Source organism: Haemaphysalis longicornis, unplaced genomic scaffold, assembly GCF_048455015.1.
Source record: "Haemaphysalis longicornis isolate Haplotype H1 unplaced genomic scaffold, Haemaphysalis longicornis Haplotype H1 scaffold_3, whole genome shotgun sequence".
Taxonomy (NCBI): domain Eukaryota; kingdom Metazoa; phylum Arthropoda; class Arachnida; order Ixodida; family Ixodidae; genus Haemaphysalis; species Haemaphysalis longicornis.
Window position 1 is genome coordinate 183,115,378 of NW_027526335.1, and position 22,070 is coordinate 183,137,447.

The window sequence follows — 22,070 nt, forward strand, 5'->3', positions numbered from 1 at the left end:
AAGACGGGCCGGAGTAACGATTGGCAAAAGTGTGTTATACATCTAAAAATGTAAGGTCTCACCGAGATTTGAACTCGGATTGCTGGATTCATAGCGCAGAGTGCTAACCATTACACCATGAGATCGAAGACTTTCCGACGCCGGGAATCGAACCCGGGCCTCCTGGGTGAGGGCCAGGTATCCTAGCCACTAGACAACGCCGGAACACGCCGAGTGTGAAAAAGGCGCTGCTTTTAGGGGATCGTGAAGACACGCAAAACTTGAAATAAACGCAGGTTATTTCATAAGAGGGCTCATTTTGGGAACAGGCAAACGCATTGCGCTGTGAATAAGGAAAGACGGGCCAGAGTAACGATTGGCAAAAGTGTGTTATACATCTAAAAATGTAAGGTCTCACCGAGATTTGAACTAGGATTGCTGGATTCATAGCGCAGTGCTAACCATTACACCATGAGATCGAAGACTTTCCGACGCCGGGAATCGAACCCGGGCCTCCTGGGTGAGGGCCAGGTATCCTAGCCACTAGACAACGCCGGAACACGCCGAGTGTGAAAAAGGCGCTGCTTTTAGGGGATCGTGAAGACACGCAAAACTTGAAATAAACGCAGGTTATTTCATAAGAGGGCTCATTTTGGGAACAGGCAAACGCATTGCGCTGTGAATAAGGAAAGACGGGCCGGAGTAACGATTGGCAAAAGTGTGTTATACATCTAAAAATGTAAGGTCTCACAGAGATTTGAACTCGGATTGCTGGATTCATAGCGCAGAGTGCTAACCATTACACCATGAGATCGAAGACTTTCCGACGCCGGGAATCGAACCCGGGCCTCCTGGGTGAGGGCCAGGTATCCTAGCCACTAGACAACGCCGGAACACGCCGAGTGTGAAAAAGGCGCTGCTTTTAGGGGATCGTGAAGACACGCAAAAGTTGAAATAAACGCAGGTTATTTCATAAGAGGGCTCATTTTGGGAACAGGCAAACGCATTGCGCTGTGAATAAGGAAAGACGGGCCGGAGTAACGATTGGCAAAAGTGTGTTATACATCTAAAAATGTAAGGTCTCACCGAGATTTGAACTCGGATTGCTGGATTCATAGCGCAGAGTGCTAACCATTACACCATGAGATCGAAGACTTTCCGACGCCGGGAATCGAACCCGGGCCTCCTGGGTGAGAGCCAGGTATCCTAGCCACTAGACAACGCCGGAACACGCCGAGTGTGAAAAAGGCGCTGCTTTTAGGCGATCGTGAAGACACGCAAAACTTGAAATAAATGCACGTTATTTCATAAGAGGGCTCATTTTGGGAACAGGCAAACGCATTGCGCTGTGAATAAGGAAAGACGGGCCGGAGTAACGATTGGCAAAAGTGTGTTATACATCTAAAAATGTAAGGTCTCACCGAGATTTGAACTCGGATTGCTGGATTCATAGCGCAGAGTGCTAACCATTACACCATGAGATCGAAGACTTTCCGACGCCGGGAATCGAACCCGGGCCTCCTGGGTGAGGGCCAGGTATCCTAGCCACTAGACAACGCCGGAACACGCCGAGTGTGAAAAAGGCGCTGCTTTTAGGGGATCGTGAAGACACGCAAAACTTGAAATAAACGCACGTTATTTCATAAGAGGGCTCATTTTGGGAACAGGCAAACGCATTGCGCTGTGAATAAGGAAAGACGGGCTGGAGTAACGATTGGCAAAAGTGTGTTATACATCTAAAAATGTAAGGTCTCACCGAAATTTGAACTCGGATCGCTGGATTCATAGCGCAGAGTGCTAACCATTACTCCATGAGATCGAAGACTTTCCGACGCCGGGAATCGAACCCGGGCCTCCTGGGTGAGAGCCAGGTATCCTAGCCACTAGACAACGCCGGAACACGCCGAGAGTGAAATAAGCGCTGCTTTAAGGGGATCGTGAAGACATGCAAAACTTGAAATAAATGCACGTTATTTCATAAGAGGGCTCATTTTGGGAACAGGCAAACGCATTGCGCTGTGAATAAGGAAAGACGGGCCGGAGTAACGATTGGCAAAAGTGTGTTATACATCTAAAAATGTAAGGTCTCACCGAGATTTGAACTCGGATTGCTGGATTCATAGCGCAGAGTGCTAACCATTACACCATGAGATCGAAGACTTTCCGACGCCGGGAATCGAACCCGGGCCTCCTGGGTGAGGGCCAGGTATCCTAGCCACTAGACAACGCCGGAACACGCCGAGTGTGAAAAAGGCGCTGCTTTTAGGGGATCGTGAAGACACGCAAAACTTGAAATAAACGCAGGTTATTTCATAAGAGGGCTCATTTTGGGAACAGGCAAACGCATTGCGCTGTGAATAAGGAAAGACGGGCCAGAGTAACGATTGGCAAAAGTGTGTTATACATCTAAAAATGTAAGGTCTCACCGAGATTTGAACTAGGATTGCTGGATTCATAGCGCAGTGCTAACCATTACACCATGAGATCGAAGACTTTCCGACGCCGGGAATCGAACCCGGGCCTCCTGGGTGAGGGCCAGGTATCCTAGCCACTAGACAACGCCGGAACACGCCGAGTGTGAAAAAGGCGCTGCTTTTAGGGGATCGTGAAGACACGCAAAACTTGAAATAAACGCAGGTTATTTCATAAGAGGGCTCATTTTGGGAACAGGCAAACGCATTGCGCTGTGAATAAGGAAAGACGGGCCGGAGTAACGATTGGCAAAAGTGTGTTATACATCTAAAAATGTAAGGTCTCACCGAGATTTGAACTCGGATTGCTGGATTCATAGCGCAGAGTGCTAACCATTACACCATGAGATCGAAGACTTTCCGACGCCGGGAATCGAACCCGGGCCTCCTGGGTGAGAGCCAGGTATCCTAGCCACTAGACAACGCCGGAACACGCCGAGTGTGAAAAAGGCGCTGCTTTTAGGCGATCGTGAAGACACGCAAAACTTGAAATAAATGCACGTTATTTCATAAGAGGGCTCATTTTGGGAACAGGCAAACGCATTGCGCTGTGAATAAGGAAAGACGGGCCGGAGTAACGATTGGCAAAAGTGTGTTATACATCTAAAAATGTAAGGTCTCACCGAGATTTGAACTCGGATTGCTGGATTCATAGCGCAGAGTGCTAACCATTACACCATGAGATCGAAGACTTTCCGACGCCGGGAATCGAACCCGGGCCTCCTGGGTGAGGGCCAGGTATCCTAGCCACTAGACAACGCCGGAACACGCCGAGTGTGAAAAAGGCGCTGCTTTTAGGGGATCGTGAAGACACGCAAAACTTGAAATAAACGCACGTTATTTCATAAGAGGGCTCATTTTGGGAACAGGCAAACGCATTGCGCTGTGAATAAGGAAAGACGGGCTGGAGTAACGATTGGCAAAAGTGTGTTATACATCTAAAAATGTAAGGTCTCACCGAAATTTGAACTCGGATCGCTGGATTCATAGCGCAGAGTGCTAACCATTACTCCATGAGATCGAAGACTTTCCGACGCCGGGAATCGAACCCGGGCCTCCTGGGTGAGAGCCAGGTATCCTAGCCACTAGACAACGCCGGAACACGCCGAGAGTGAAATAAGCGCTGCTTTAAGGGGATCGTGAAGACATGCAAAACTTGAAATAAATGCACGTTATTTCATAAGAGGGCTCATTTTGGGAACAGGCAAACGCATTGCGCTGTGAATAAGGAAAGACGGGCCGGAGTAACGATTGGCAAAAGTGTGTTATACATCTAAAAATGTAAGGTCTCACCGAGATTTGAACTCGGATTGCTGGATTCATAGCGCAGAGTGCTAACCATTACACCATGAGATCGAAGACTTTCCGACGCCGGGAATCGAACCCGGGCCTCCTGGGTGAGGGCCAGGTATCCTAGCCACTAGACAACGCCGGAACACGCCGAGTGTGAAAAAGGCGCTGCTTTTAGGGGATCGTGAAGACACGCAAAACTTGAAATAAACGCAGGTTATTTCATAAGAGGGCTCATTTTGGGAACAGGCAAACGCATTGCGCTGTGAATAAGGAAAGACGGGCCAGAGTAACGATTGGCAAAAGTGTGTTATACATCTAAAAATGTAAGGTCTCACCGAGATTTGAACTAGGATTGCTGGATTCATAGCGCAGTGCTAACCATTACACCATGAGATCGAAGACTTTCCGACGCCGGGAATCGAACCCGGGCCTCCTGGGTGAGGGCCAGGTATCCTAGCCACTAGACAACGCCGGAACACGCCGAGTGTGAAAAAGGCGCTGCTTTTAGGGGATCGTGAAGACACGCAAAACTTGAAATAAACGCAGGTTATTTCATAAGAGGGCTCATTTTGGGAACAGGCAAACGCATTGCGCTGTGAATAAGGAAAGACGGGCCGGAGTAACGATTGGCAAAAATGTGTTATACATCTAAAAATGTAAGGTCTCACCGAGATTTGAACTCGGATTGCTGGATTCATAGCGCAGAGTGCTAACCATTACACCATGAGATCGAAGACTTTCCGACGCCGGGAATCAAACCCGGGCCTCCTGGGTGAGGGCCAGGTATCCTAGCCACTAGACAACGCCGGAACACGCCGAGTGTGAAAAAGGCGCTGCTTTTAGGGGATCGTGAAGACACGCAAAACTTGAAATAAACGCAGGTTATTTCATAAGAGGGCTCATTTTGGGAACAGGCAAACGCATTGCGCTGTGAATAAGGAAAGACGGGCCGGAGTAACGATTGGCAAAAGTGTGTTATACATCTAAAAATGTAAGGTCTCACCGAGATTTGAACTCGGATTGCTGGATTCATAGCGCAGAGTGCTAACCATTACACCATGAGATCGAAGACTTTCCGACGCGGGAATCGAACCCGGGCCTCCTGGGTGAGGGCCAGGTATCCTAGCCACTAGACAACGCCGGAACACGCCGAGTGTGAAAAAGGCGCTGCTTTTAGGGGATCGTGAAGACACGCAAAACTTGAAATAAACGCAGGTTATTTCATAAGAGGGCTCATTTTGGGAACAGGCAAACGCATTGCGCTGTGAATATAGAAAGACGGGCCGGAGTAACGATTGGCAAAAGTGTGTTATACATCTAAAAATGTAAGGTCTCACCGAGATTTGAACTCGGATTGCTGGATTCATAGCGCAGAGTGCTAACCATTACACCATGAGATCGAAGACTTTCCGACGCCGGGAATCGAACCCGGGCCTCCTGGGTGAGGGCCAGGTATCCTAGCCACTAGACAACGCCGGAACACGCCGAGTGTGAAAAAGGCGCTGCTTTTAGGGGATCGTGAAGACACGCAAAACTTGAAATAAACGCAGGTTATTTCATAAGAGGGCTCATTTTGGGAACAGGCAAACGCATTGCGCTGTGAATAAGGAAAGACGGGCCGGAGTAACGATTGGCAAAAGTGTGTTATACATCTAAAAATGTAAGGTCTCACCGAGATTTGAACTCGGATTGCTGGATTCATAGCGCAGAGTGCTAACCATTACACCATGAGATCGAAGACTTTCCGACGCCGGGAATCGAACCCGGGCTTCCTGGGTGAGAGCCAGGTATCCTAGCCACTAGACAACGCCGGAACACGCCGAGTGTGAAAAAGGCGCTGCTTTTAGGCGATCGTGAAGACACGCAAAACTTGAAATAAATGCACGTTATTTCATAAGAGGGCTCATTTTGGGAACAGGCAAACGCATTGCGCTGTGAATAAGGAAAGACGGGCCGGAGTAACGATTGACAAAAGTGTGTTATACATCTAAAAATGTAAGGTCTCACCGAGATTTGAACTCGGATTGCTGGATTCATAGCGCAGAGTGCTAACCATTACACCATGAGATCGAAGACTTTCGGACGCCGGGAATCGAACCCGGGCCTCCTGGGTGAGGGCCAGGTATCCTAGCCACTAGACAACGCCGGAACACGCCGAGTGTGAAAAAGGCGCTGCTTTTAGGGGATCGTGAAGACACGCAAAACTTGAAATAAACGCAGGTTATTTCATAAGAGGGCTCATTTTGGGAACAGGCAAACGCATTGCGCTGTGAATAAGGAAAGACGGGCCGGAGTAACGATTGGCAAAAGTGTGTTATACATCTAAAAATGTAAGGTCTCACCGAGATTTGAACTCGGATTGCTGGATTCATAGCGCAGAGTGCTAACCATTACACCATGAGATCGAAGACTTTCCGACGCCGGGAATCGAACCCGGGCCTCCTGGGTGAGAGCCAGGTATCCTAGCCACTAGACAACGCCGGAACACGCCGAGTGTGAAAAAGGCGCTGCTTTTAGGCGATCGTGAAGACACGCAAAACTTGAAATAAACGCACGTTATTTCATAAGAGGGCTCATTTTGGGAACAGGCAAACGCATTGCGCTGTGAATAAGGAAAGACGGGCCGGAGTAACGATTGGCAAAAGTGTGTTATACATCTAAAAATGTAAGGTCTCACCGAAATTTGAACTCGGATCGCTGGATTCATAGCGCAGAGTGCTAACCATTACTCCATGAGATCGAAGACTTTCCGACGCCGGGAATCGAACCCGGGCCTCCTGGGTGAGAGCCAAGTATCCTAGCCACTAGACAACGCCAGAACACGCCGAGAGTGAAATAAGCGCTGCTTTAAGGGGATCGTGAAGACATGCAAAACTTGAAATAAATGCACGTTATTTCATAAGAGGGCTCATTTTGGGAACAGGCAAACGCATTGCGCTGTGAATAAGGAAAGACGGGCCGGAGTAACGATTGGCAAAAGTGTGTTATACATCTAAAAATGTAAGGTCTCACCGAGATTTGAACTCGGATTGCTGGATTCATAGCGCAGAGTGCTAACCATTACACCATGAGATCGAAGACTTTCCGACGCCGGGAATCAAACCCGGGCCTCCTGGGTGAGGGCCAGGTATCCTAGCCACTAGACAACGCCGGAACACGCCGAGTGTGAAAAAGGCGCTGCTTTTAGGGGATCGTGAAGACACGCAAAACTTGAAATAAACGCAGGTTATTTCATAAGAGGGCTCATTTTGGGAACAGGCAAACGCATTGCGCTGTGAATAAGGAAAGACGGGCCGGAGTAACGATTGGCAAAAGTGTGTTATACATCTAAAAATGTAAGGTCTCACCGAGATTTGAACTCGGATTGCTGGATTCATAGCGCAGAGTGCTAACCATTACACCATGAGATCGAAGACTTTCCGACGCGGGAATCGAACCCGGGCCTCCTGGGTGAGGGCCAGGTATCCTAGCCACTAGACAACGCCGGAACACGCCGAGTGTGAAAAAGGCGCTGCTTTTAGGGGATCGTGAAGACACGCAAAACTTGAAATAAACGCAGGTTATTTCATAAGAGGGCTCATTTTGGGAACAGGCAAACGCATTGCGCTGTGAATATAGAAAGACGGGCCGGAGTAACGATTGGCAAAAGTGTGTTATACATCTAAAAATGTAAGGTCTCACCGAGATTTGAACTCGGATTGCTGGATTCATAGCGCAGAGTGCTAACCATTACACCATGAGATCGAAGACTTTCCGACGCCGGGAATCGAACCCGGGCCTCCTGGGTGAGGGCCAGGTATCCTAGCCACTAGACAACGCCGGAACACGCCGAGTGTGAAAAAGGCGCTGCTTTTAGGGGATCGTGAAGACACGCAAAACTTGAAATAAACGCAGGTTATTTCATAAGAGGGCTCATTTTGGGAACAGGCAAACGCATTGCGCTGTGAATAAGGAAAGACGGGCCGGAGTAACGATTGGCAAAAGTGTGTTATACATCTAAAAATGTAAGGTCTCACCGAGATTTGAACTCGGATTGCTGGATTCATAGCGCAGAGTGCTAACCATTACACCATGAGATCGAAGACTTTCCGACGCCGGGAATCGAACCCGGGCCTCCTGGGTGAGAGCCAGGTATCCTAGCCACTAGACAACGCCGGAACACGCCGAGTGTGAAAAAGGCGCTGCTTTTAGGCGATCGTGAAGACACGCAAAACTTGAAATAAACGCACGTTATTTCATAAGAGGGCTCATTTTGGGAACAGGCAAACGCATTGCGCTGTGAATAAGAAAAGACGGGCCGGAGTAACGATTGGCAAAAGTGTGTTATACATCTAAAAATGTAAGGTCTCACCGAAATTTGAACTCGGATCGCTGGATTCATAGCGCAGAGTGCTAACCATTACTCCATGAGATCGAAGACTTTCCGACGCCGGGAATCGAACCCGGGCCTCCTGGGTGAGAGCCAAGTATCCTAGCCACTAGACAACGCCAGAACACGCCGAGAGTGAAATAAGCGCTGCTTTAAGGGGATCGTGAAGACATGCAAAACTTGAAATAAATGCACGTTATTTCATAAGAGGGCTCATTTTGGGAACAGGCAAACGCATTGCGCTGTGAATAAGGAAAGACGGGCCGGAGTAACGATTGGCAAAAGTGTGTTATACATCTAAAAATGTAAGGTCTCACCGAGATTTGAACTCGGATTGCTGGATTCATAGCGCAGAGTGCTAACCATTACACCATGAGATCGAAGACTTTCCGACGCCGGGAATCAAACCCGGGCCTCCTGGGTGAGGGCCAGGTATCCTAGCCACTAGACAACGCCGGAACACGCCGAGTGTGAAAAAGGCGCTGCTTTTAGGGGATCGTGAAGACACGCAAAACTTGAAATAAACGCAGGTTATTTCATAAGAGGGCTCATTTTGGGAACAGGCAAACGCATTGCGCTGTGAATAAGGAAAGACGGGCCGGAGTAACGATTGGCAAAAGTGTGTTATACATCTAAAAATGTAAGGTCTCACCGAGATTTGAACTCGGATTGCTGGATTCATAGCGCAGAGTGCTAACCATTACACCATGAGATCGAAGACTTTCCGACGCGGGAATCGAACCCGGGCCTCCTGGGTGAGGGCCAGGTATCCTAGCCACTAGACAACGCCGGAACAAGCCGAGTGTGAAAAAGGCGCTGCTTTTAGGGGATCGTGAAGACACGCAAAACTTGAAATAAACGCAGGTTATTTCATAAGAGGGCTCATTTTGGGAACAGGCAAACGCATTGCGCTGTGAATATAGAAAGACGGGCCGGAGTAACGATTGGCAAAAGTGTGTTATACATCTAAAAATGTAAGGTCTCACCGAGATTTGAACTCGGATTGCTGGATTCATAGCGCAGAGTGCTAACCATTACACCATGAGATCGAAGACTTTCCGACGCCGGGAATCGAACCCGGGCCTCCTGGGTGAGGGCCAGGTATCCTAGCCACTAGACAACGCCGGAACACGCCGAGTGTGAAAAAGGCGCTGCTTTTAGGGGATCGTGAAGACACGCAAAACTTGAAATAAACGCAGGTTATTTCATAAGAGGGCTCATTTTGGGAACAGGCAAACGCATTGCGCTGTGAATAAGGAAAGACGGGCCGGAGTAACGATTGGCAAAAGTGTGTTATACATCTAAAAATGTAAGGTCTCACCGAGATTTGAACTCGGATTGCTGGATTCATAGCGCAGAGTGCTAACCATTACACCATGAGATCGAAGACTTTCCGACGCCGGGAATCGAACCCGGGCTTCCTGGGTGAGAGCCAGGTATCCTAGCCACTAGACAACGCCGGAACACGCCGAGTGTGAAAAAGGCGCTGCTTTTAGGCGATCGTGAAGACACGCAAAACTTGAAATAAATGCACGTTATTTCATAAGAGGGCTCATTTTGGGAACAGGCAAACGCATTGCGCTGTGAATAAGGAAAGACGGGCCGGAGTAACGATTGACAAAAGTGTGTTATACATCTAAAAATGTAAGGTCTCACCGAGATTTGAACTCGGATTGCTGGATTCATAGCGCAGAGTGCTAACCATTACACCATGAGATCGAAGACTTTCCGACGCCGGGAATCGAACCCGGGCCTCCTGGGTGAGGGCCAGGTATCCTAGCCACTAGACAACGCCGGAACACGCCGAGTGTGAAAAAGGCGCTGCTTTTAGGGGATCGTGAAGACACGCAAAACTTGAAATAAACGCAGGTTATTTCATAAGAGGGCTCATTTTGGGAACAGGCAAACGCATTGCGCTGTGAATAAGGAAAGACGGGCCGGAGTAACGATTGGCAAAAGTGTGTTATACATCTAAAAATGTAAGGTCTCACCGAGATTTGAACTCGGATTGCTGGATTCATAGCGCAGAGTGCTAACCATTACACCATGAGATCGAAGACTTTCCGACGCCGGGAATCGAACCCGGGCTTCCTGGGTGAGAGCCAGGTATCCTAGCCACTAGACAACGCCGGAACACGCCGAGTGTGAAAAAGGCGCTGCTTTTAGGCGATCGTGAAGACACGCAAAACTTGAAATAAATGCACGTTATTTCATAAGAGGGCTCATTTTGGGAACAGGCAAACGCATTGCGCTGTGAATAAGGAAAGACGGGCCGGAGTAACGATTGACAAAAGTGTGTTATACATCTAAAAATGTAAGGTCTCACCGAGATTTGAACTCGGATTGCTGGATTCATAGCGCAGAGTGCTAACCATTACACCATGAGATCGAAGACTTTCCGACGCCGGGAATCGAACCCGGGCCTCCTGGGTGAGGGCCAGGTATCCTAGCCACTAGACAACGCCGGAACACGCCGAGTGTGAAAAAGGCGCTGCTTTTAGGGGATCGTGAAGACACGCAAAACTTGAAATAAACGCAGGTTATTTCATAAGAGGGCTCATTTTGGGAACAGGCAAACGCATTGCGCTGTGAATAAGGAAAGACGGGCCGGAGTAACGATTGGCAAAAGTGTGTTATACATCTAAAAATGTAAGGTCTCACCGAGATTTGAACTCGGATTGCTGGATTCATAGCGCAGAGTGCTAACCATTACACCATGAGATCGAAGACTTTCCGACGCCGGGAATCGAACCCGGGCCTCCTGGGTGAGAGCCAGGTATCCTAGCCACTAGACAACGCCGGAACACGCCGAGTGTGAAAAAGGCGCTGCTTTTAGGCGATCGTGAAGACACGCAAAACTTGAAATAAACGCACGTTATTTCATAAGAGGGCTCATTTTGGGAACAGGCAAACGCATTGCGCTGTGAATAAGGAAAGACGGGCCGGAGTAACGATTGGCAAAAGTGGGTTATACATCTAAAAATGTAAGGTCTCACCGAAATTTGAACTCGGATCGCTGGATTCATAGCGCAGAGTGCTAACCATTACTCCATGAGATCGAAGACTTTCCGACGCCGGGAATCGAACCCGGGCCTCCTGGGTGAGAGCCAGGTATCCTAGCCACTAGACAACGCCAGAACACGCCGAGAGTGAAATAAGCGCTGCTTTAAGGGGATCGTGAAGACATGCAAAACTTGAAATAAATGCACGTTATTTCATAAGAGGGCTCATTTTGGGAACAGGCAAACGCATTGCGCTGTGAATAAGGAAAGACGGGCCGGAGTAACGATTGGCAAAAGTGTGTTATACATCTAAAAATGTAAGGTCTCACCGAGATTTGAACTCGGATTGCTGGATTCATAGGGCAGAGTGCTAACCATTACACCATGAGATCGAAGACTTTCCGACGCCGGGAATCGAACCCGGGCCTCCTGGGTGAGGGCCAGGTATCCTAGCCACTAGACAACGCCGGAACACGCCGAGTGTGAAAAAGGCGCTGCTTTTAGGGGATCGTGAAGACACACAAAACTTGAAATAAACGCAGGTTATTTCATAAGAGGGCTCATTTTGGGAACAGGCAAACGCATTGCGCTGTGAATAAGGAAAGACGGGCCGGAGTAACGATTGGCAAAAGTGTGTTATACATCTAAAAATGTAAGGTCTCACCGAGATTTGAACTCGGATTGCTGGATTCATAGCGCAGAGTGCTAACCATTACACCATGAGATCGAAGACTTTCCGACGCCGGGAATCGAACCCGGGCCTCCTGGGTGAGGGCCAGGTATCCTAGCCACTAGACAACGCCGGAACACGCCGAGTGTGAAAAAGGCGCTGCTTTTAGGGGATCGTGAAGACACGCAAAACTTGAAATAAACGCAGGTTATTTCATAAGAGGGCTCATTTTGGGAACAGGCAAACGCATTGCGCTGTGAATAAGGAAAGACCGGCCGGAGTAACGATTGGCAAAAGTGTGTTATACATCTAAAAATGTAAGGTCTCACCGAGATTTGAACTCGGATTGCTGGATTCATAGCGCAGAGTGCTAACCATTACACCATGAGATCGAAGACTTTCCGACGCCGGGAATCGAACCCGGGCCTCCTGGGTGAGGGCCAGGTATCCTAGCCACTAGACAACGCCGGAACACGCCGAGTGTGAAAAAGGCGCTGCTTTTAGGGGATCGTGAAGACACGCAAAACTTGAAATAAACGCAGGTTATTTCATAAGAGGGCTCATTTTGGGAACAGGCAAACGCATTGCGCTGTGAATAAGGAAAGACGGGCCGGAGTAACGATTGGCAAAAGTGTGTTATACATCTAAAAATGTAAGGTCTCACCGAGATTTGAACTCGGATTGCTGGATTCATAGCGCAGAGTGCTAACCATTACACCATGAGATCGAAGACTTTCCGACGCCGGGAATCGAACCCGGGCCTCCTGGGTGAGGGCCAGGTATCCTAGCCACTAGACAACGCCGGGGGGGTTTGCGTTGTCTCCAACGTCGGCTGGTCTTCGTGCAGTGGGGGGGAGGCCGCTGCCTCCTCAGCTTCTTCCTCATCCATAACGGCTTCTGTGTCTTCCTCCTCACTCTTGCCTCCCGTGACCATCGCGTAGGTCTTCCGGCAATCCGGAGCCTCATGCCCGAACCTCCGGCATTCGGAGCACCGCGGTATGCGGCAGTTCTTTCTGATATGCCCATTCCTCTTGCACCTCAGGCACAAAGGCGATCGTCCGGGCACTATCACAAGGGCATTGCCTCCCTGGATACGCAGCTGATGCGGCAATGTTTCGGTCGTGTACCCATTCTTCAAGGTTATGGTTACTGACCTTATCGACGTTTGGGCTCCCTTGAACTTGCTTGTTGGCCAAGTCTCTCTTGTGATGCGGTCAACTTTTCCGAAAGGCTCGAGGGCCTTCCGCACGACGTCATCGCTAAGCTGGTACGGCAGCCAGTGGATCTTGATGCGTATTTCGCCATCGTTGGGGTCGAGCACGAGACATTTCTTGCCCTTGATACGAAGTTCTTTCGCAGCAACTAGGCGGTGCTTGGCTGCCGCGGAGTGCGTCGACACAGCCCACACATGGTTCATTTGATAGGCGCCAATCGACGCCACATCCTGGATCACTCCCAGTCGTTCCATCTCGTCTTCGAAGTCGTTGATGCGGTATGGCCGCCCGGACACATCACAGTGCAAAAACACAGTGTTAAGCGCAGCATTTCCAGTTGGCAGCGGAGGCAGTAAAACACGGTATTCGTCCGAAGAAACAGATAAACCGCGGCCGGCGGCCGCCGATAACGAGCTATCGGAGCTCATCCTTTCCGCACCTTCACAGCTTGGCAGCCGGAAGTGGAATGCCGCACTAGACAACGCCGGAACACGCCGAGTGTGAAAAAGGCGCTGCTTTTAGGGGATCGTGAAGACACGCAAAACTTGAAATAAACGCAGGTTATTTCATAAGAGGGCTCATTTTGGGAACAGGCAAACGCATTGCGCTGTGAATAAGGAAAGACGGGCCGGAGTAACGATTGGCAAAAGTGTGTTATACATCTAAAAATGTAAGGTCTCACCGAGATTTGAACTCGGATTGCTGGATTCATAGCGCAGAGTGCTAACCATTACACCATGAGATCGAAGACTTTCCGACGCCGGGAATCGAACCCGGGCCTCCTGGGTGAGGGCCAGGTATCCTAGCCACTAGACAACGCCGGAACACGCCGAGTGTGAAAAAGGCGCTGCTTTTAGGGGATCGTGAAGACACGCAAAACTTGAAATAAACGCAGGTTATTTCATAAGAGGGCTCATTTTGGGAACAGGCAAACGCATTGCGCTGTGAATAAGGAAAGACGGGCCGGAGTAACGATTGGCAAAAGTGTGTTATACATCTAAAAATGTAAGGTCTCACCGAGATTTGAACTCGGATTGCTGGATTCATAGCGCAGAGTGCTAACCATTACACCATGAGATCGAAGACTTTCCGACGCCGGGAATCGAACCCGGGCCTCCTGGGTGAGAGCCAGGTATCCTAGCCACTAGACAACGCCGGAACACGCCGAGTGTGAAAAAGGCGCTGCTTTTAGGCGATCGTGAAGACACGCAAAACTTGAAATAAACGCACGTTATTTCATAAGAGGGCTCATTTTGGGAACAGGCAAACGCATTGCGCTGTGAATAAGGAAAGACGGGCCGGAGTAACGATTGGCAAAAGTGTGTTATACATCTAAAAATGTAAGGTCTCACCGAAATTTGAACTCGGATCGCTGGATTCATAGCGCAGAGTGCTAACCATTACTCCATGAGATCGAAGACTTTCCGACGCCGGGAATCGAACCCGGGCCTCCTGGGTGAGAGCCAGGTATCCTAGCCACTAGACAACGCCGGAACACGCCGAGAGTGAAATAAGCGCTGCTTTAAGGGGATCGTGAAAACATGCAAAACTTGAAATAAATGCACGTTATTTCATAAGAGGGCTCATTTTGGGAACAGGCAAACGCATTGCGCTGTGAATAAGGAAAGACGGGCCGGAGTAACGATTGGCAAAAGTGTGTTATACATCTAAAAATGTAAGGTCTCACCGAGATTTGAACTCGGATCGCTGGATTCATAGCGCAGAGTGCTAACCAATACACCATGAGATCGAAGACTTTCCGACGCCGGGAATCGAACCCGGACCTCCTGGGTGAGAGCCAGGTATCCTAGCCACTAGACAACGCCGGAACACGCCGAGTGTGAAAAAGGCGCTGCTTTTAGGGGATCGTGAAGACACGCAAAACTTGAAATAAACGCACGTTATTTCATAAGAGGGCTCATTTTGGGAACAGGCAAACGCATTGCGCTGTGAATAAGGAAAGACGGGACGGAGTAACGATTGGCAAAAGTGTGTTATACATTTAAAAATGTAAGGTCTCACCGAGATTTGAACTCGGATCGCTGGATTCATAGCGCAGAGTGCTAACCATTACACCATGAGATCGAAGACTTTCCGACGCCGGGAATCGAACCGGGGCCTCCTGGGTGAGAGCCAGGTATCCTAGCCACTTGACAACGCCGGAACACGCCGAGTGTGAAATAAGCGCTGCTTTAAGGGGATCGTGAAGACATGCAAAACTTGAAATAAACGCAAGTTATTTCATAAGAGGGCTCATTTTGGGAACAGGCAAATGCATTGCGCTGTGAATAAGGAAAGACGGGCCGGAGTAACGATTGGCAAAAGTGTGTTATACATCTAAAAATGTAAGGTCTCACCGAGATTTGAACTCGGATCGCTGGATTCATAGCGCAGAGTGCTAACCATTACACCATGAGACCGAAAACTTTCCGACGCCGGGAATCGAACCCGGGCCTCCTGGGTGAGAGCCAGGTATCCTAGCCACTAGACAACGCCGGAACACGCCGAGTGTGAAATAAGCGCTGCTTTAAGGGGATCGTGAAGACATGCAAAACTTGAAATAAATGCACGTTATTTCATAAGAGGGCTCATTTTGGGAACAGGCAAACGCATTGCGCTGTGAATAAGGAAAGACGGGCCGGAGTAACGATTGGCAAAAGTGTGTTATACATCTAAAAATGTAAGGTCTCACCGAGATTTGAACTCGGATCGCTGGATTCATAGCGCAGAGTGCTAACCATTACACCATGAGACCGAAAACTTTCCGACGCCGGGAATCGAACCCGGGCCTCCTGGGTGAGAGCCAGGTATCCTAGCCACTAGACAACGCCGGAACACGCCGAGTGTGAAATAAGAGCTGCTTTAAGGGGATCGTGAAGACATGCAAAACTTAAAATAAATGCACGTTATTTCATAAGAGGGCTCATTTTGGGAACAGGCAAACGCATTGCGCTGTGAATAAGGAAAGACGGGCCGGAGTAACGATTGGCAAAAGTGTGTTATACATCTAAAAATGTAAGGTCTCACCGAGATTTTACTCGGATCGCTGGATTCATAGCGCAGAGTGCTAACCATTACACCATGAGATCGAAGACTTTCCGACGCCGGGAATCGAACCCGGACCTCCTGGGTGAGAGCCAGGTATCCTAGCCACTAGACAACGCCGGAACACGCCGAGTGTGAAAAAGGCGCTGCTTTTAGGGGATCGTGAAGACACGCAAAACTTGAAATAAACGCAGGTTATTTCATAAGAGGGCTCATTTTGGGAACAGGCAAACGCATTGCGCTGTGAATAAGGAAAGACGGGCCGGAGTAACGATTGGCAAAAGTGTGTTATACATCTAAAAATGTAAGGTCTCACCGAGATTTGAACTCGGATTGCTGGATTCATAGCGCAGAGTGCTAACCATTACACCATGAGATCGAAGACTTTCCGACGCCGGGAATCGAACCCGGGCCTCCTGGGTGAGAGCCAGGTATCCTACCCACTAGACAACGGCGGAACACGCCGAGTGTGAAATAAGCGCTGCTTTAAGGGGATCGTGAAGACATGCAAAACTTGAAATAAATGCACGTTATTTCATAAGAGGGCTCATTTTGGGAACAGGCAAACGCGTTGCGCTGTGAATAAGGAAAGACGGGCCGGAGTACCGATTGGCAAAAGTGTGTTATGCATCTAAAAATGTAAGGTCTCACCGAGATTTGAACTCGGATCGCTGGATTCATAGCGCAGAGTGCTAACCATTACACCATGAGACCGAAAACTTTCCGACACCGGGAATCGAAACCGGGCCTCCTGGGTGAGAGCCAGGTATCCTAGCCACTAGACAACGCCGGAACACGCCGAGTGTGAAAGAAGCGCTGCTTTAAGGGGATCGTGAAGACATGAAAAACTTGAAATAAATGCACGTTATTTCATAAGAGGGCTCATTTTGGGAACAGGCGGACGTATTACGCTGTGAATAAGGAAAGACGGGCCGGAGTAACGATTGGCAAAAGTGGGTTATACATCTAAAAATGTAAGGTCTCACCGAGATTTGAACTCGGATCGCTGGATTCATAGCGCAGAGTGCTAACCATTACACCATGAGATCGAAGACTTTCCGACGCCGGGAATCGAACCCGGGCCTCCTGGGTGAGGGCCAGGTATCCTAGCCACTAGACAACGCCGGAACACGCCGAGTGTGAAATAAGCGCTGCTTTAAGGGGATCGTGAAGACATGCAAAACTTGAAATAAACGCACGTTATTTAATAAGAGGGCTCATTTTGGGAACAGGCAAACGCATTGCGCTGTGAATAAGGAAAGACGGGCCGGAGTAACGATTGGCAAAAGTGTGTTATACATCTAAAAATGTAAGGTCTAACCGAGATTTGAACTCGGATCGCTGGATTCATAGCGCAGAGTGCTAACCATTACACCATGAGATCGAAGACTTTCCGACGCCGGGAATCGAACCCGGACCTCCTGGGTGAGAGCCAGGTATCCTAGCCACTAGACAACGCTTTTTTTTTTCTTTATTGCCTGTTCACTTTCCAGAACAAAATATAAATACACATCAGACACACCAGACACATCAGCCACACACTGGCCGGAATGTAGTGCCTAGAAGGTTTTTAGGCACGCCAATTCATCCAGAACTTTTGTCCACTCAGGGGGGTCGTTTTGGGCTTGAAAAACATCACGTATATAACACACACTTTCAATGAAGTTTTGCCGTACCGGGCGTGCATGCAAATCTGCATTATCTACTGCTGTTCCCGTTTTCCACATTGCGTGGAGGCTCAATAGCATTATCAGGTCGACTGGCATTTCTGTGTTATCAACCGGTAAGTAGCGGATACCGTGTGCACTGATAGGCAGTTCTTTCTTTAGGGTTCTCTTCAAGACATCCCAGTGAAACACGGCGTCCCAACAATCAATGAATACATGTTCCACGGTTTCTGGTGTTTTGCAAAGGCGACAGTCCGTGCTCCATGGAACAAAAAGGCCCTTTTCATGCAACCACGTTTTAACTGACAATGTGTTTGTATGCAGCTTGAAAAAGAAAGTCTTAACTGATGGTTTAACTGGCATTTTTTTCACCCTTTTCAACACATCCTGGCCTTCCTTGCCAATGTAGTTTGCACGGTAAAGGGGAACAGGCAATAATGTGTCCACCAAATCACTGTACAACTTTTTTCTTGTAATTGTGCTCAGATACTCTCTCGAAAATCGAACTATTAGAAAACGATACGACGAAATAACTTCACGCAAGTACCCTGTTACGGACCATCCCATGCACTGAGTAGATGATACAATGAATTCAGGCAGGTGGCTTTGAAGACGCACCTGTATAACAGTACGCAGGAAAGGGTCACTTTGATCACGCAAGAAAATAAAGCGTGAAACAAGTTGCCGAATAAATAGGTGGGCAAGGCCAAGCCCTCCGCACCGCACCGATCGAAATAAGTTGGTTCGGCTGGTTCGCTCCCAACTAGATCCCCAAATAAACGTTGCGAACACTCTGTGTATTTTTTGAACACTGACGCGAGACATGAATAGCACTTGTAACACATACCAAACTTTAGCAACTAAAAACACATTGCAAACAAACGCACGCGCAAACATGGAAAAATCTCGTCCCTGCCACGCCTGCACCTTCTCGTTCATTTTTTTCGTTTCCCCTGCCCAATATTCCGTACTTTCTTTGTAACATTCCAGTGGCACTCCCAAGTACGCCGTCGGCAGCGTTGTCCACCGCATGTTTGCAAAGTACTCGGGCGGGCTCTGCCAGCAACCGTGCCAGAAACCAGCGCTCTTCTCCCAATTTATTGCACTCCCAGTCTGCGTGCAGTACTTTCTGACGTTTTCCTCAACCTTCAATACACTTTCACTGTCTGTGCAAAACACCGCTATGTCGTCTGCGTATGCAAGAATTTTAACTTCCTTGGTATGTAGTTGAAAGCCCCTTACACTTTCATCGTTAATGACACTTAAACAGAAAGGCTCCAAATAAATTGCAAATAATAACGGACTTAACGGGCAGCCCTGCCTTACGGACGATCGAACAGGTATGCTTTCCGTAAGAGTCCTATTTATAACAATGCGGGTAGTACATTCGTTATACACCATTTTTACCCCTTCTAGAATAACACTTCCGACATTCACGTGCTTTAACACATCAAATAATATTTCATGCGATACCCTGTCGAATGCCTTAGCTAAATCTATCTGCATCATAGCTACTCGGCTCTCAAACGCGTCGCAGCATTCTAGCACACTCCGCGCAACGTGCACATTCGTCGCAATATTCCGTCCTTTAATACCGCACGTCTGGTGGGGGCCAACTACTTCTCTTATGATTGTTTGCATTCTTTTTGCTAGTACCTTCATATAGATCTTGTAATCTACATTGGTGAGGCTTATCGGACGATAAGACCCCACCGATATGAGTTTTTCTGGGTCATCCGTTTTTGGAATCAAAACCATATTGGCTGTTGTGAAAGACCGGGGCACACGCTTTAATGAATACGACTCCTCAATAACGGCGTGCAAGATTGGAGCCATCATGTGCTTGAAGGCCTTATAAAATTCCGCCCCCAAACCGTCTGGTCCGGGCGATTTTCCAGGGGCAAGTGCATCGATTGCGTCCTTTATCTCTTCCACGCTTATAACTTGCTCCAAGCTCTGCCTAACTTCGTCTTCTAATCTGGGCATGCGCATCAGAAAATTATTTGCAAACCCTTCTTCTGTTTGCCTTTTCTTACCGAACAATTCGTGATAGTGTTCAATAAAAGCCTGTTCAATTATTTTTTTGTCATCCGTTACTTGGTTCTTATACTGTATGCATTTAATCTCATTTTTTGTTGCGTATCTTTTTTCATCACTGAGAGCCCTTTTATTTGGTGCTTCGCCCGCCCACAATTTTTCGCTTCTAGAACGGATCATTGCGGCCCGATACCTTTCCGTGTCTATAACTTCTAGTTGGTTTTTCACGTCTTTAATTTCATTTAAAAACGTACCAGGCTGGGTGCTTTCTATTTCTGTGAGATAGACGAGTTGTGCTTTCAGTTCGTTTTCTTTTTTCCTTTCGTCATAGCGAAGGATGCTTCCTTTTTCTATTGCCATAAGTTTTATATTACTTTTTACTTCTTCCCACATCGCACTGTAGCTGTTCGTTTGACATGACAATAGTTTTTCTAACTGTCCCTCTACACATTCCACGAATTTCTCATCATTTAGCAGCTTTGTATTGAACTTCCACAGGTCCCAGTTAAAATTGGTCATTTTTTTCTTTACTCCCACAGTGAACATTACTAAGCTATGGTCACTAAATGACACATGCTTTACTTCATATGAGCTGATCAGTGGAACTAACTCTAATGACACGTAGGCCCGGTCGAGTCGGGCATGACACTCACGCTGAAAATGCGTGTAGCGAGGGGTAACTCCGCTCCTGAGTGTGAGTCCTACATCCTCTAGGCAATGGGTACCAGTCATTGTGGACAACAACAAAGCACTCTTATCACGCGTTGCTGAATTCTTCGAACGATCTTCAGTAGAGCACACACAGTTAAAATCACCCAAGAATATTACACGTCTGTCACACTTCAAAAACGGTTCTACTGATTGAAAAAAAACATTTCGATCATTTTCCTTATTAGGAGCATAAACACAAATAATACGCCAACGGCATTCAATGTACAAAAAATCAACAACAACAAACCGTCCCACCTCACTCGTTACAACCGCCTCTATCACAATACCTAGACTGTTTCTAACAAAAATTACGCAACCAGCGGACATACCTATAGCGTGGCTCACACAAACGTAGTATCGTGTTGTAAATGGCTGGACCATCCGATCTGTATGCTCTTGGCTCTCGACTTTGGTCTCCTGAACGGCCACCAAATCTAAACCTTCGTCGAGAAGCAGTCGACTAAGCTGGTACTGCCTGCGCCTGGCCGACAACCCGCGAACATTTAGCGTGCCCACACACAATGCATGACTTATATCGGCCATTGACAATAGGTTAGGGGCACACAAAACACTTTATCAACCAATAAAATGTACCGGTACTAGACACATTTTCCCCAAGAACACTTAGCGCAATGACCGGAGTAATATTTGCAGTCATGCTTGACCTTACCAACTTGTTGCACTTCGTGTTCGGGGCTCGCCTTTCCGCGTCGAAGGTGGTTCACGTTCACATGGTTCAGCGCCTCAACACACAACACTCGTAGCCGTTGCCCGCTAATGTGGGGGCGTTGCCGCCGCCGCACGGTCCTTTGTTACATTGGGTTTCGGCTTGAAGGAAGACCGTCGCGCGAACGTTTCCCTTGCCGGTTCCGTAGACGTGGTAGCCGAAGGCTTCTCACCGCTGCTGCTGTCCTCCTTGCGCGGTCTTTTAACCACTGCTTCCAACTTGTCTTCGTCGCTATCACTCTCGCCGCGTGAGTTGATTTTCAGCGTCCCCGACTCGTCCATTGGGTCGCCGTCATTGATTCGCTCTCCGGTGACACCTTCAGGAGCAGGAGCGCCTTGCAGGGCCGGTTCCTTCGTTGCGGGGTCCACCTGTGTTACAGGTGGTTCGGTGGGCGGCGTTTCCCCTCCACCTCCCGCAGCAGCTTCCGCCTCCGCTTCGTCCATGACGAGTTCGGAGTCTTCCTCGTTCGTCACGGGCCCTGCCACATTCGCGTACGTTTTCACGCACTGGGTATCGTCGTGGCCAAGCCGACGACAAACACCACAGCGCGGCACACGGCACTCACGTCGTACGTGACCGGAGCAGTGGCAACGCAGACACATGGGCGCCCGTCCAGGCACCACAAGCAGGGCTTGGTCACCGGCGACGCGAAGCTGATGCGGTAGGTCATCGGCCTTGACACCTGGCTTGAGCTGAAGCGTCACCCAGCGAGTCGTCGAACCTTTGTCGACGACGCCGTGAACACGCCAGCGGTCCCTCGTCACGCTGACAACCTTGCCGTACGCGGCAAGGGCAACGCGCACGTCGTCGTCCGGGACGTTGTACAGCAGCCAATGCAACTTAAACCGCACATCCTGGTTGCTGGGGTCGATAACGACGCAGCGG

At 48.7% G+C, this 22,070-nt stretch overlaps 1 protein-coding gene and 48 non-coding genes across 49 annotated transcripts; all 49 read right to left on the minus strand.

The window, feature by feature from the left end:
* Positions 1-132: 132 nt before the first annotated feature.
* On the minus strand, positions 133-204 carry Trnae-cuc (transfer RNA glutamic acid (anticodon CUC)). The gene has a single exon. It is a non-coding gene; the product is annotated as a tRNA-Glu (tRNA).
* Positions 205-465: 261 nt separating this feature from the next.
* Trnae-cuc (transfer RNA glutamic acid (anticodon CUC)) lies at positions 466-537 on the minus strand. The gene has a single exon. It is a non-coding gene; the product is annotated as a tRNA-Glu (tRNA).
* A 263-nt stretch (positions 538-800) lies between these two features.
* On the minus strand, positions 801-872 carry Trnae-cuc (transfer RNA glutamic acid (anticodon CUC)). Its single transcript has one exon. It is a non-coding gene; the product is annotated as a tRNA-Glu (tRNA).
* A 263-nt stretch (positions 873-1,135) lies between these two features.
* Positions 1,136-1,207, minus strand: Trnae-cuc (transfer RNA glutamic acid (anticodon CUC)). The gene has a single exon. It is a non-coding gene; the product is annotated as a tRNA-Glu (tRNA).
* A 263-nt stretch (positions 1,208-1,470) lies between these two features.
* Trnae-cuc (transfer RNA glutamic acid (anticodon CUC)) lies at positions 1,471-1,542 on the minus strand. Its single transcript has one exon. It is a non-coding gene; the product is annotated as a tRNA-Glu (tRNA).
* A 263-nt stretch (positions 1,543-1,805) lies between these two features.
* On the minus strand, positions 1,806-1,877 carry Trnae-cuc (transfer RNA glutamic acid (anticodon CUC)). Its single transcript has one exon. It is a non-coding gene; the product is annotated as a tRNA-Glu (tRNA).
* Positions 1,878-2,140: 263 nt separating this feature from the next.
* Trnae-cuc (transfer RNA glutamic acid (anticodon CUC)) lies at positions 2,141-2,212 on the minus strand. Its single transcript has one exon. It is a non-coding gene; the product is annotated as a tRNA-Glu (tRNA).
* A 261-nt stretch (positions 2,213-2,473) lies between these two features.
* Positions 2,474-2,545, minus strand: Trnae-cuc (transfer RNA glutamic acid (anticodon CUC)). Its single transcript has one exon. It is a non-coding gene; the product is annotated as a tRNA-Glu (tRNA).
* Positions 2,546-2,808: 263 nt separating this feature from the next.
* Positions 2,809-2,880, minus strand: Trnae-cuc (transfer RNA glutamic acid (anticodon CUC)). The gene has a single exon. It is a non-coding gene; the product is annotated as a tRNA-Glu (tRNA).
* A 263-nt stretch (positions 2,881-3,143) lies between these two features.
* Positions 3,144-3,215, minus strand: Trnae-cuc (transfer RNA glutamic acid (anticodon CUC)). Its single transcript has one exon. It is a non-coding gene; the product is annotated as a tRNA-Glu (tRNA).
* A 263-nt stretch (positions 3,216-3,478) lies between these two features.
* Trnae-cuc (transfer RNA glutamic acid (anticodon CUC)) lies at positions 3,479-3,550 on the minus strand. Its single transcript has one exon. It is a non-coding gene; the product is annotated as a tRNA-Glu (tRNA).
* A 263-nt stretch (positions 3,551-3,813) lies between these two features.
* Trnae-cuc (transfer RNA glutamic acid (anticodon CUC)) lies at positions 3,814-3,885 on the minus strand. The gene has a single exon. It is a non-coding gene; the product is annotated as a tRNA-Glu (tRNA).
* Positions 3,886-4,146: 261 nt separating this feature from the next.
* On the minus strand, positions 4,147-4,218 carry Trnae-cuc (transfer RNA glutamic acid (anticodon CUC)). Its single transcript has one exon. It is a non-coding gene; the product is annotated as a tRNA-Glu (tRNA).
* Positions 4,219-4,481: 263 nt separating this feature from the next.
* Positions 4,482-4,553, minus strand: Trnae-cuc (transfer RNA glutamic acid (anticodon CUC)). The gene has a single exon. It is a non-coding gene; the product is annotated as a tRNA-Glu (tRNA).
* A 597-nt stretch (positions 4,554-5,150) lies between these two features.
* On the minus strand, positions 5,151-5,222 carry Trnae-cuc (transfer RNA glutamic acid (anticodon CUC)). Its single transcript has one exon. It is a non-coding gene; the product is annotated as a tRNA-Glu (tRNA).
* Positions 5,223-5,485: 263 nt separating this feature from the next.
* Trnae-cuc (transfer RNA glutamic acid (anticodon CUC)) lies at positions 5,486-5,557 on the minus strand. The gene has a single exon. It is a non-coding gene; the product is annotated as a tRNA-Glu (tRNA).
* Positions 5,558-5,820: 263 nt separating this feature from the next.
* Trnae-cuc (transfer RNA glutamic acid (anticodon CUC)) lies at positions 5,821-5,892 on the minus strand. Its single transcript has one exon. It is a non-coding gene; the product is annotated as a tRNA-Glu (tRNA).
* Positions 5,893-6,155: 263 nt separating this feature from the next.
* Positions 6,156-6,227, minus strand: Trnae-cuc (transfer RNA glutamic acid (anticodon CUC)). The gene has a single exon. It is a non-coding gene; the product is annotated as a tRNA-Glu (tRNA).
* A 263-nt stretch (positions 6,228-6,490) lies between these two features.
* Trnae-cuc (transfer RNA glutamic acid (anticodon CUC)) lies at positions 6,491-6,562 on the minus strand. The gene has a single exon. It is a non-coding gene; the product is annotated as a tRNA-Glu (tRNA).
* A 263-nt stretch (positions 6,563-6,825) lies between these two features.
* Positions 6,826-6,897, minus strand: Trnae-cuc (transfer RNA glutamic acid (anticodon CUC)). The gene has a single exon. It is a non-coding gene; the product is annotated as a tRNA-Glu (tRNA).
* Positions 6,898-7,494: 597 nt separating this feature from the next.
* On the minus strand, positions 7,495-7,566 carry Trnae-cuc (transfer RNA glutamic acid (anticodon CUC)). The gene has a single exon. It is a non-coding gene; the product is annotated as a tRNA-Glu (tRNA).
* A 263-nt stretch (positions 7,567-7,829) lies between these two features.
* Positions 7,830-7,901, minus strand: Trnae-cuc (transfer RNA glutamic acid (anticodon CUC)). Its single transcript has one exon. It is a non-coding gene; the product is annotated as a tRNA-Glu (tRNA).
* A 263-nt stretch (positions 7,902-8,164) lies between these two features.
* On the minus strand, positions 8,165-8,236 carry Trnae-cuc (transfer RNA glutamic acid (anticodon CUC)). Its single transcript has one exon. It is a non-coding gene; the product is annotated as a tRNA-Glu (tRNA).
* Positions 8,237-8,499: 263 nt separating this feature from the next.
* Trnae-cuc (transfer RNA glutamic acid (anticodon CUC)) lies at positions 8,500-8,571 on the minus strand. Its single transcript has one exon. It is a non-coding gene; the product is annotated as a tRNA-Glu (tRNA).
* Positions 8,572-9,168: 597 nt separating this feature from the next.
* On the minus strand, positions 9,169-9,240 carry Trnae-cuc (transfer RNA glutamic acid (anticodon CUC)). Its single transcript has one exon. It is a non-coding gene; the product is annotated as a tRNA-Glu (tRNA).
* Positions 9,241-9,503: 263 nt separating this feature from the next.
* Trnae-cuc (transfer RNA glutamic acid (anticodon CUC)) lies at positions 9,504-9,575 on the minus strand. The gene has a single exon. It is a non-coding gene; the product is annotated as a tRNA-Glu (tRNA).
* Positions 9,576-9,838: 263 nt separating this feature from the next.
* Trnae-cuc (transfer RNA glutamic acid (anticodon CUC)) lies at positions 9,839-9,910 on the minus strand. The gene has a single exon. It is a non-coding gene; the product is annotated as a tRNA-Glu (tRNA).
* Positions 9,911-10,173: 263 nt separating this feature from the next.
* Positions 10,174-10,245, minus strand: Trnae-cuc (transfer RNA glutamic acid (anticodon CUC)). The gene has a single exon. It is a non-coding gene; the product is annotated as a tRNA-Glu (tRNA).
* A 263-nt stretch (positions 10,246-10,508) lies between these two features.
* On the minus strand, positions 10,509-10,580 carry Trnae-cuc (transfer RNA glutamic acid (anticodon CUC)). Its single transcript has one exon. It is a non-coding gene; the product is annotated as a tRNA-Glu (tRNA).
* A 263-nt stretch (positions 10,581-10,843) lies between these two features.
* On the minus strand, positions 10,844-10,915 carry Trnae-cuc (transfer RNA glutamic acid (anticodon CUC)). Its single transcript has one exon. It is a non-coding gene; the product is annotated as a tRNA-Glu (tRNA).
* A 263-nt stretch (positions 10,916-11,178) lies between these two features.
* On the minus strand, positions 11,179-11,250 carry Trnae-cuc (transfer RNA glutamic acid (anticodon CUC)). The gene has a single exon. It is a non-coding gene; the product is annotated as a tRNA-Glu (tRNA).
* A 263-nt stretch (positions 11,251-11,513) lies between these two features.
* Trnae-cuc (transfer RNA glutamic acid (anticodon CUC)) lies at positions 11,514-11,585 on the minus strand. The gene has a single exon. It is a non-coding gene; the product is annotated as a tRNA-Glu (tRNA).
* Positions 11,586-11,848: 263 nt separating this feature from the next.
* Positions 11,849-11,920, minus strand: Trnae-cuc (transfer RNA glutamic acid (anticodon CUC)). The gene has a single exon. It is a non-coding gene; the product is annotated as a tRNA-Glu (tRNA).
* A 263-nt stretch (positions 11,921-12,183) lies between these two features.
* On the minus strand, positions 12,184-12,255 carry Trnae-cuc (transfer RNA glutamic acid (anticodon CUC)). The gene has a single exon. It is a non-coding gene; the product is annotated as a tRNA-Glu (tRNA).
* A 263-nt stretch (positions 12,256-12,518) lies between these two features.
* On the minus strand, positions 12,519-12,590 carry Trnae-cuc (transfer RNA glutamic acid (anticodon CUC)). The gene has a single exon. It is a non-coding gene; the product is annotated as a tRNA-Glu (tRNA).
* LOC144175579 (uncharacterized) lies at positions 12,569-13,446 on the minus strand. The gene has a single exon (XM_077704636.1). It carries the CDS (start codon positions 13,424-13,426, stop codon positions 12,569-12,571), a length of 858 nt encoding a protein of 285 aa, XP_077560762.1. The 5' UTR covers positions 13,427-13,446.
* A 304-nt stretch (positions 13,447-13,750) lies between these two features.
* Positions 13,751-13,822, minus strand: Trnae-cuc (transfer RNA glutamic acid (anticodon CUC)). Its single transcript has one exon. It is a non-coding gene; the product is annotated as a tRNA-Glu (tRNA).
* A 263-nt stretch (positions 13,823-14,085) lies between these two features.
* Trnae-cuc (transfer RNA glutamic acid (anticodon CUC)) lies at positions 14,086-14,157 on the minus strand. Its single transcript has one exon. It is a non-coding gene; the product is annotated as a tRNA-Glu (tRNA).
* A 263-nt stretch (positions 14,158-14,420) lies between these two features.
* Positions 14,421-14,492, minus strand: Trnae-cuc (transfer RNA glutamic acid (anticodon CUC)). The gene has a single exon. It is a non-coding gene; the product is annotated as a tRNA-Glu (tRNA).
* A 263-nt stretch (positions 14,493-14,755) lies between these two features.
* On the minus strand, positions 14,756-14,827 carry Trnae-cuc (transfer RNA glutamic acid (anticodon CUC)). Its single transcript has one exon. It is a non-coding gene; the product is annotated as a tRNA-Glu (tRNA).
* Positions 14,828-15,346: 519 nt separating this feature from the next.
* Positions 15,347-15,418, minus strand: Trnah-aug (transfer RNA histidin (anticodon AUG)). Its single transcript has one exon. It is a non-coding gene; the product is annotated as a tRNA-His (tRNA).
* Positions 15,419-15,425: 7 nt separating this feature from the next.
* Trnae-cuc (transfer RNA glutamic acid (anticodon CUC)) lies at positions 15,426-15,497 on the minus strand. The gene has a single exon. It is a non-coding gene; the product is annotated as a tRNA-Glu (tRNA).
* A 184-nt stretch (positions 15,498-15,681) lies between these two features.
* Positions 15,682-15,753, minus strand: Trnah-aug (transfer RNA histidin (anticodon AUG)). The gene has a single exon. It is a non-coding gene; the product is annotated as a tRNA-His (tRNA).
* Positions 15,754-15,760: 7 nt separating this feature from the next.
* On the minus strand, positions 15,761-15,832 carry Trnae-cuc (transfer RNA glutamic acid (anticodon CUC)). Its single transcript has one exon. It is a non-coding gene; the product is annotated as a tRNA-Glu (tRNA).
* A 262-nt stretch (positions 15,833-16,094) lies between these two features.
* On the minus strand, positions 16,095-16,166 carry Trnae-cuc (transfer RNA glutamic acid (anticodon CUC)). The gene has a single exon. It is a non-coding gene; the product is annotated as a tRNA-Glu (tRNA).
* Positions 16,167-16,429: 263 nt separating this feature from the next.
* Trnae-cuc (transfer RNA glutamic acid (anticodon CUC)) lies at positions 16,430-16,501 on the minus strand. The gene has a single exon. It is a non-coding gene; the product is annotated as a tRNA-Glu (tRNA).
* Positions 16,502-16,685: 184 nt separating this feature from the next.
* Positions 16,686-16,757, minus strand: Trnah-aug (transfer RNA histidin (anticodon AUG)). Its single transcript has one exon. It is a non-coding gene; the product is annotated as a tRNA-His (tRNA).
* Positions 16,758-16,764: 7 nt separating this feature from the next.
* On the minus strand, positions 16,765-16,836 carry Trnae-cuc (transfer RNA glutamic acid (anticodon CUC)). The gene has a single exon. It is a non-coding gene; the product is annotated as a tRNA-Glu (tRNA).
* A 263-nt stretch (positions 16,837-17,099) lies between these two features.
* Trnae-cuc (transfer RNA glutamic acid (anticodon CUC)) lies at positions 17,100-17,171 on the minus strand. Its single transcript has one exon. It is a non-coding gene; the product is annotated as a tRNA-Glu (tRNA).
* Positions 17,172-22,070: the final 4,899 nt, after the last annotated feature.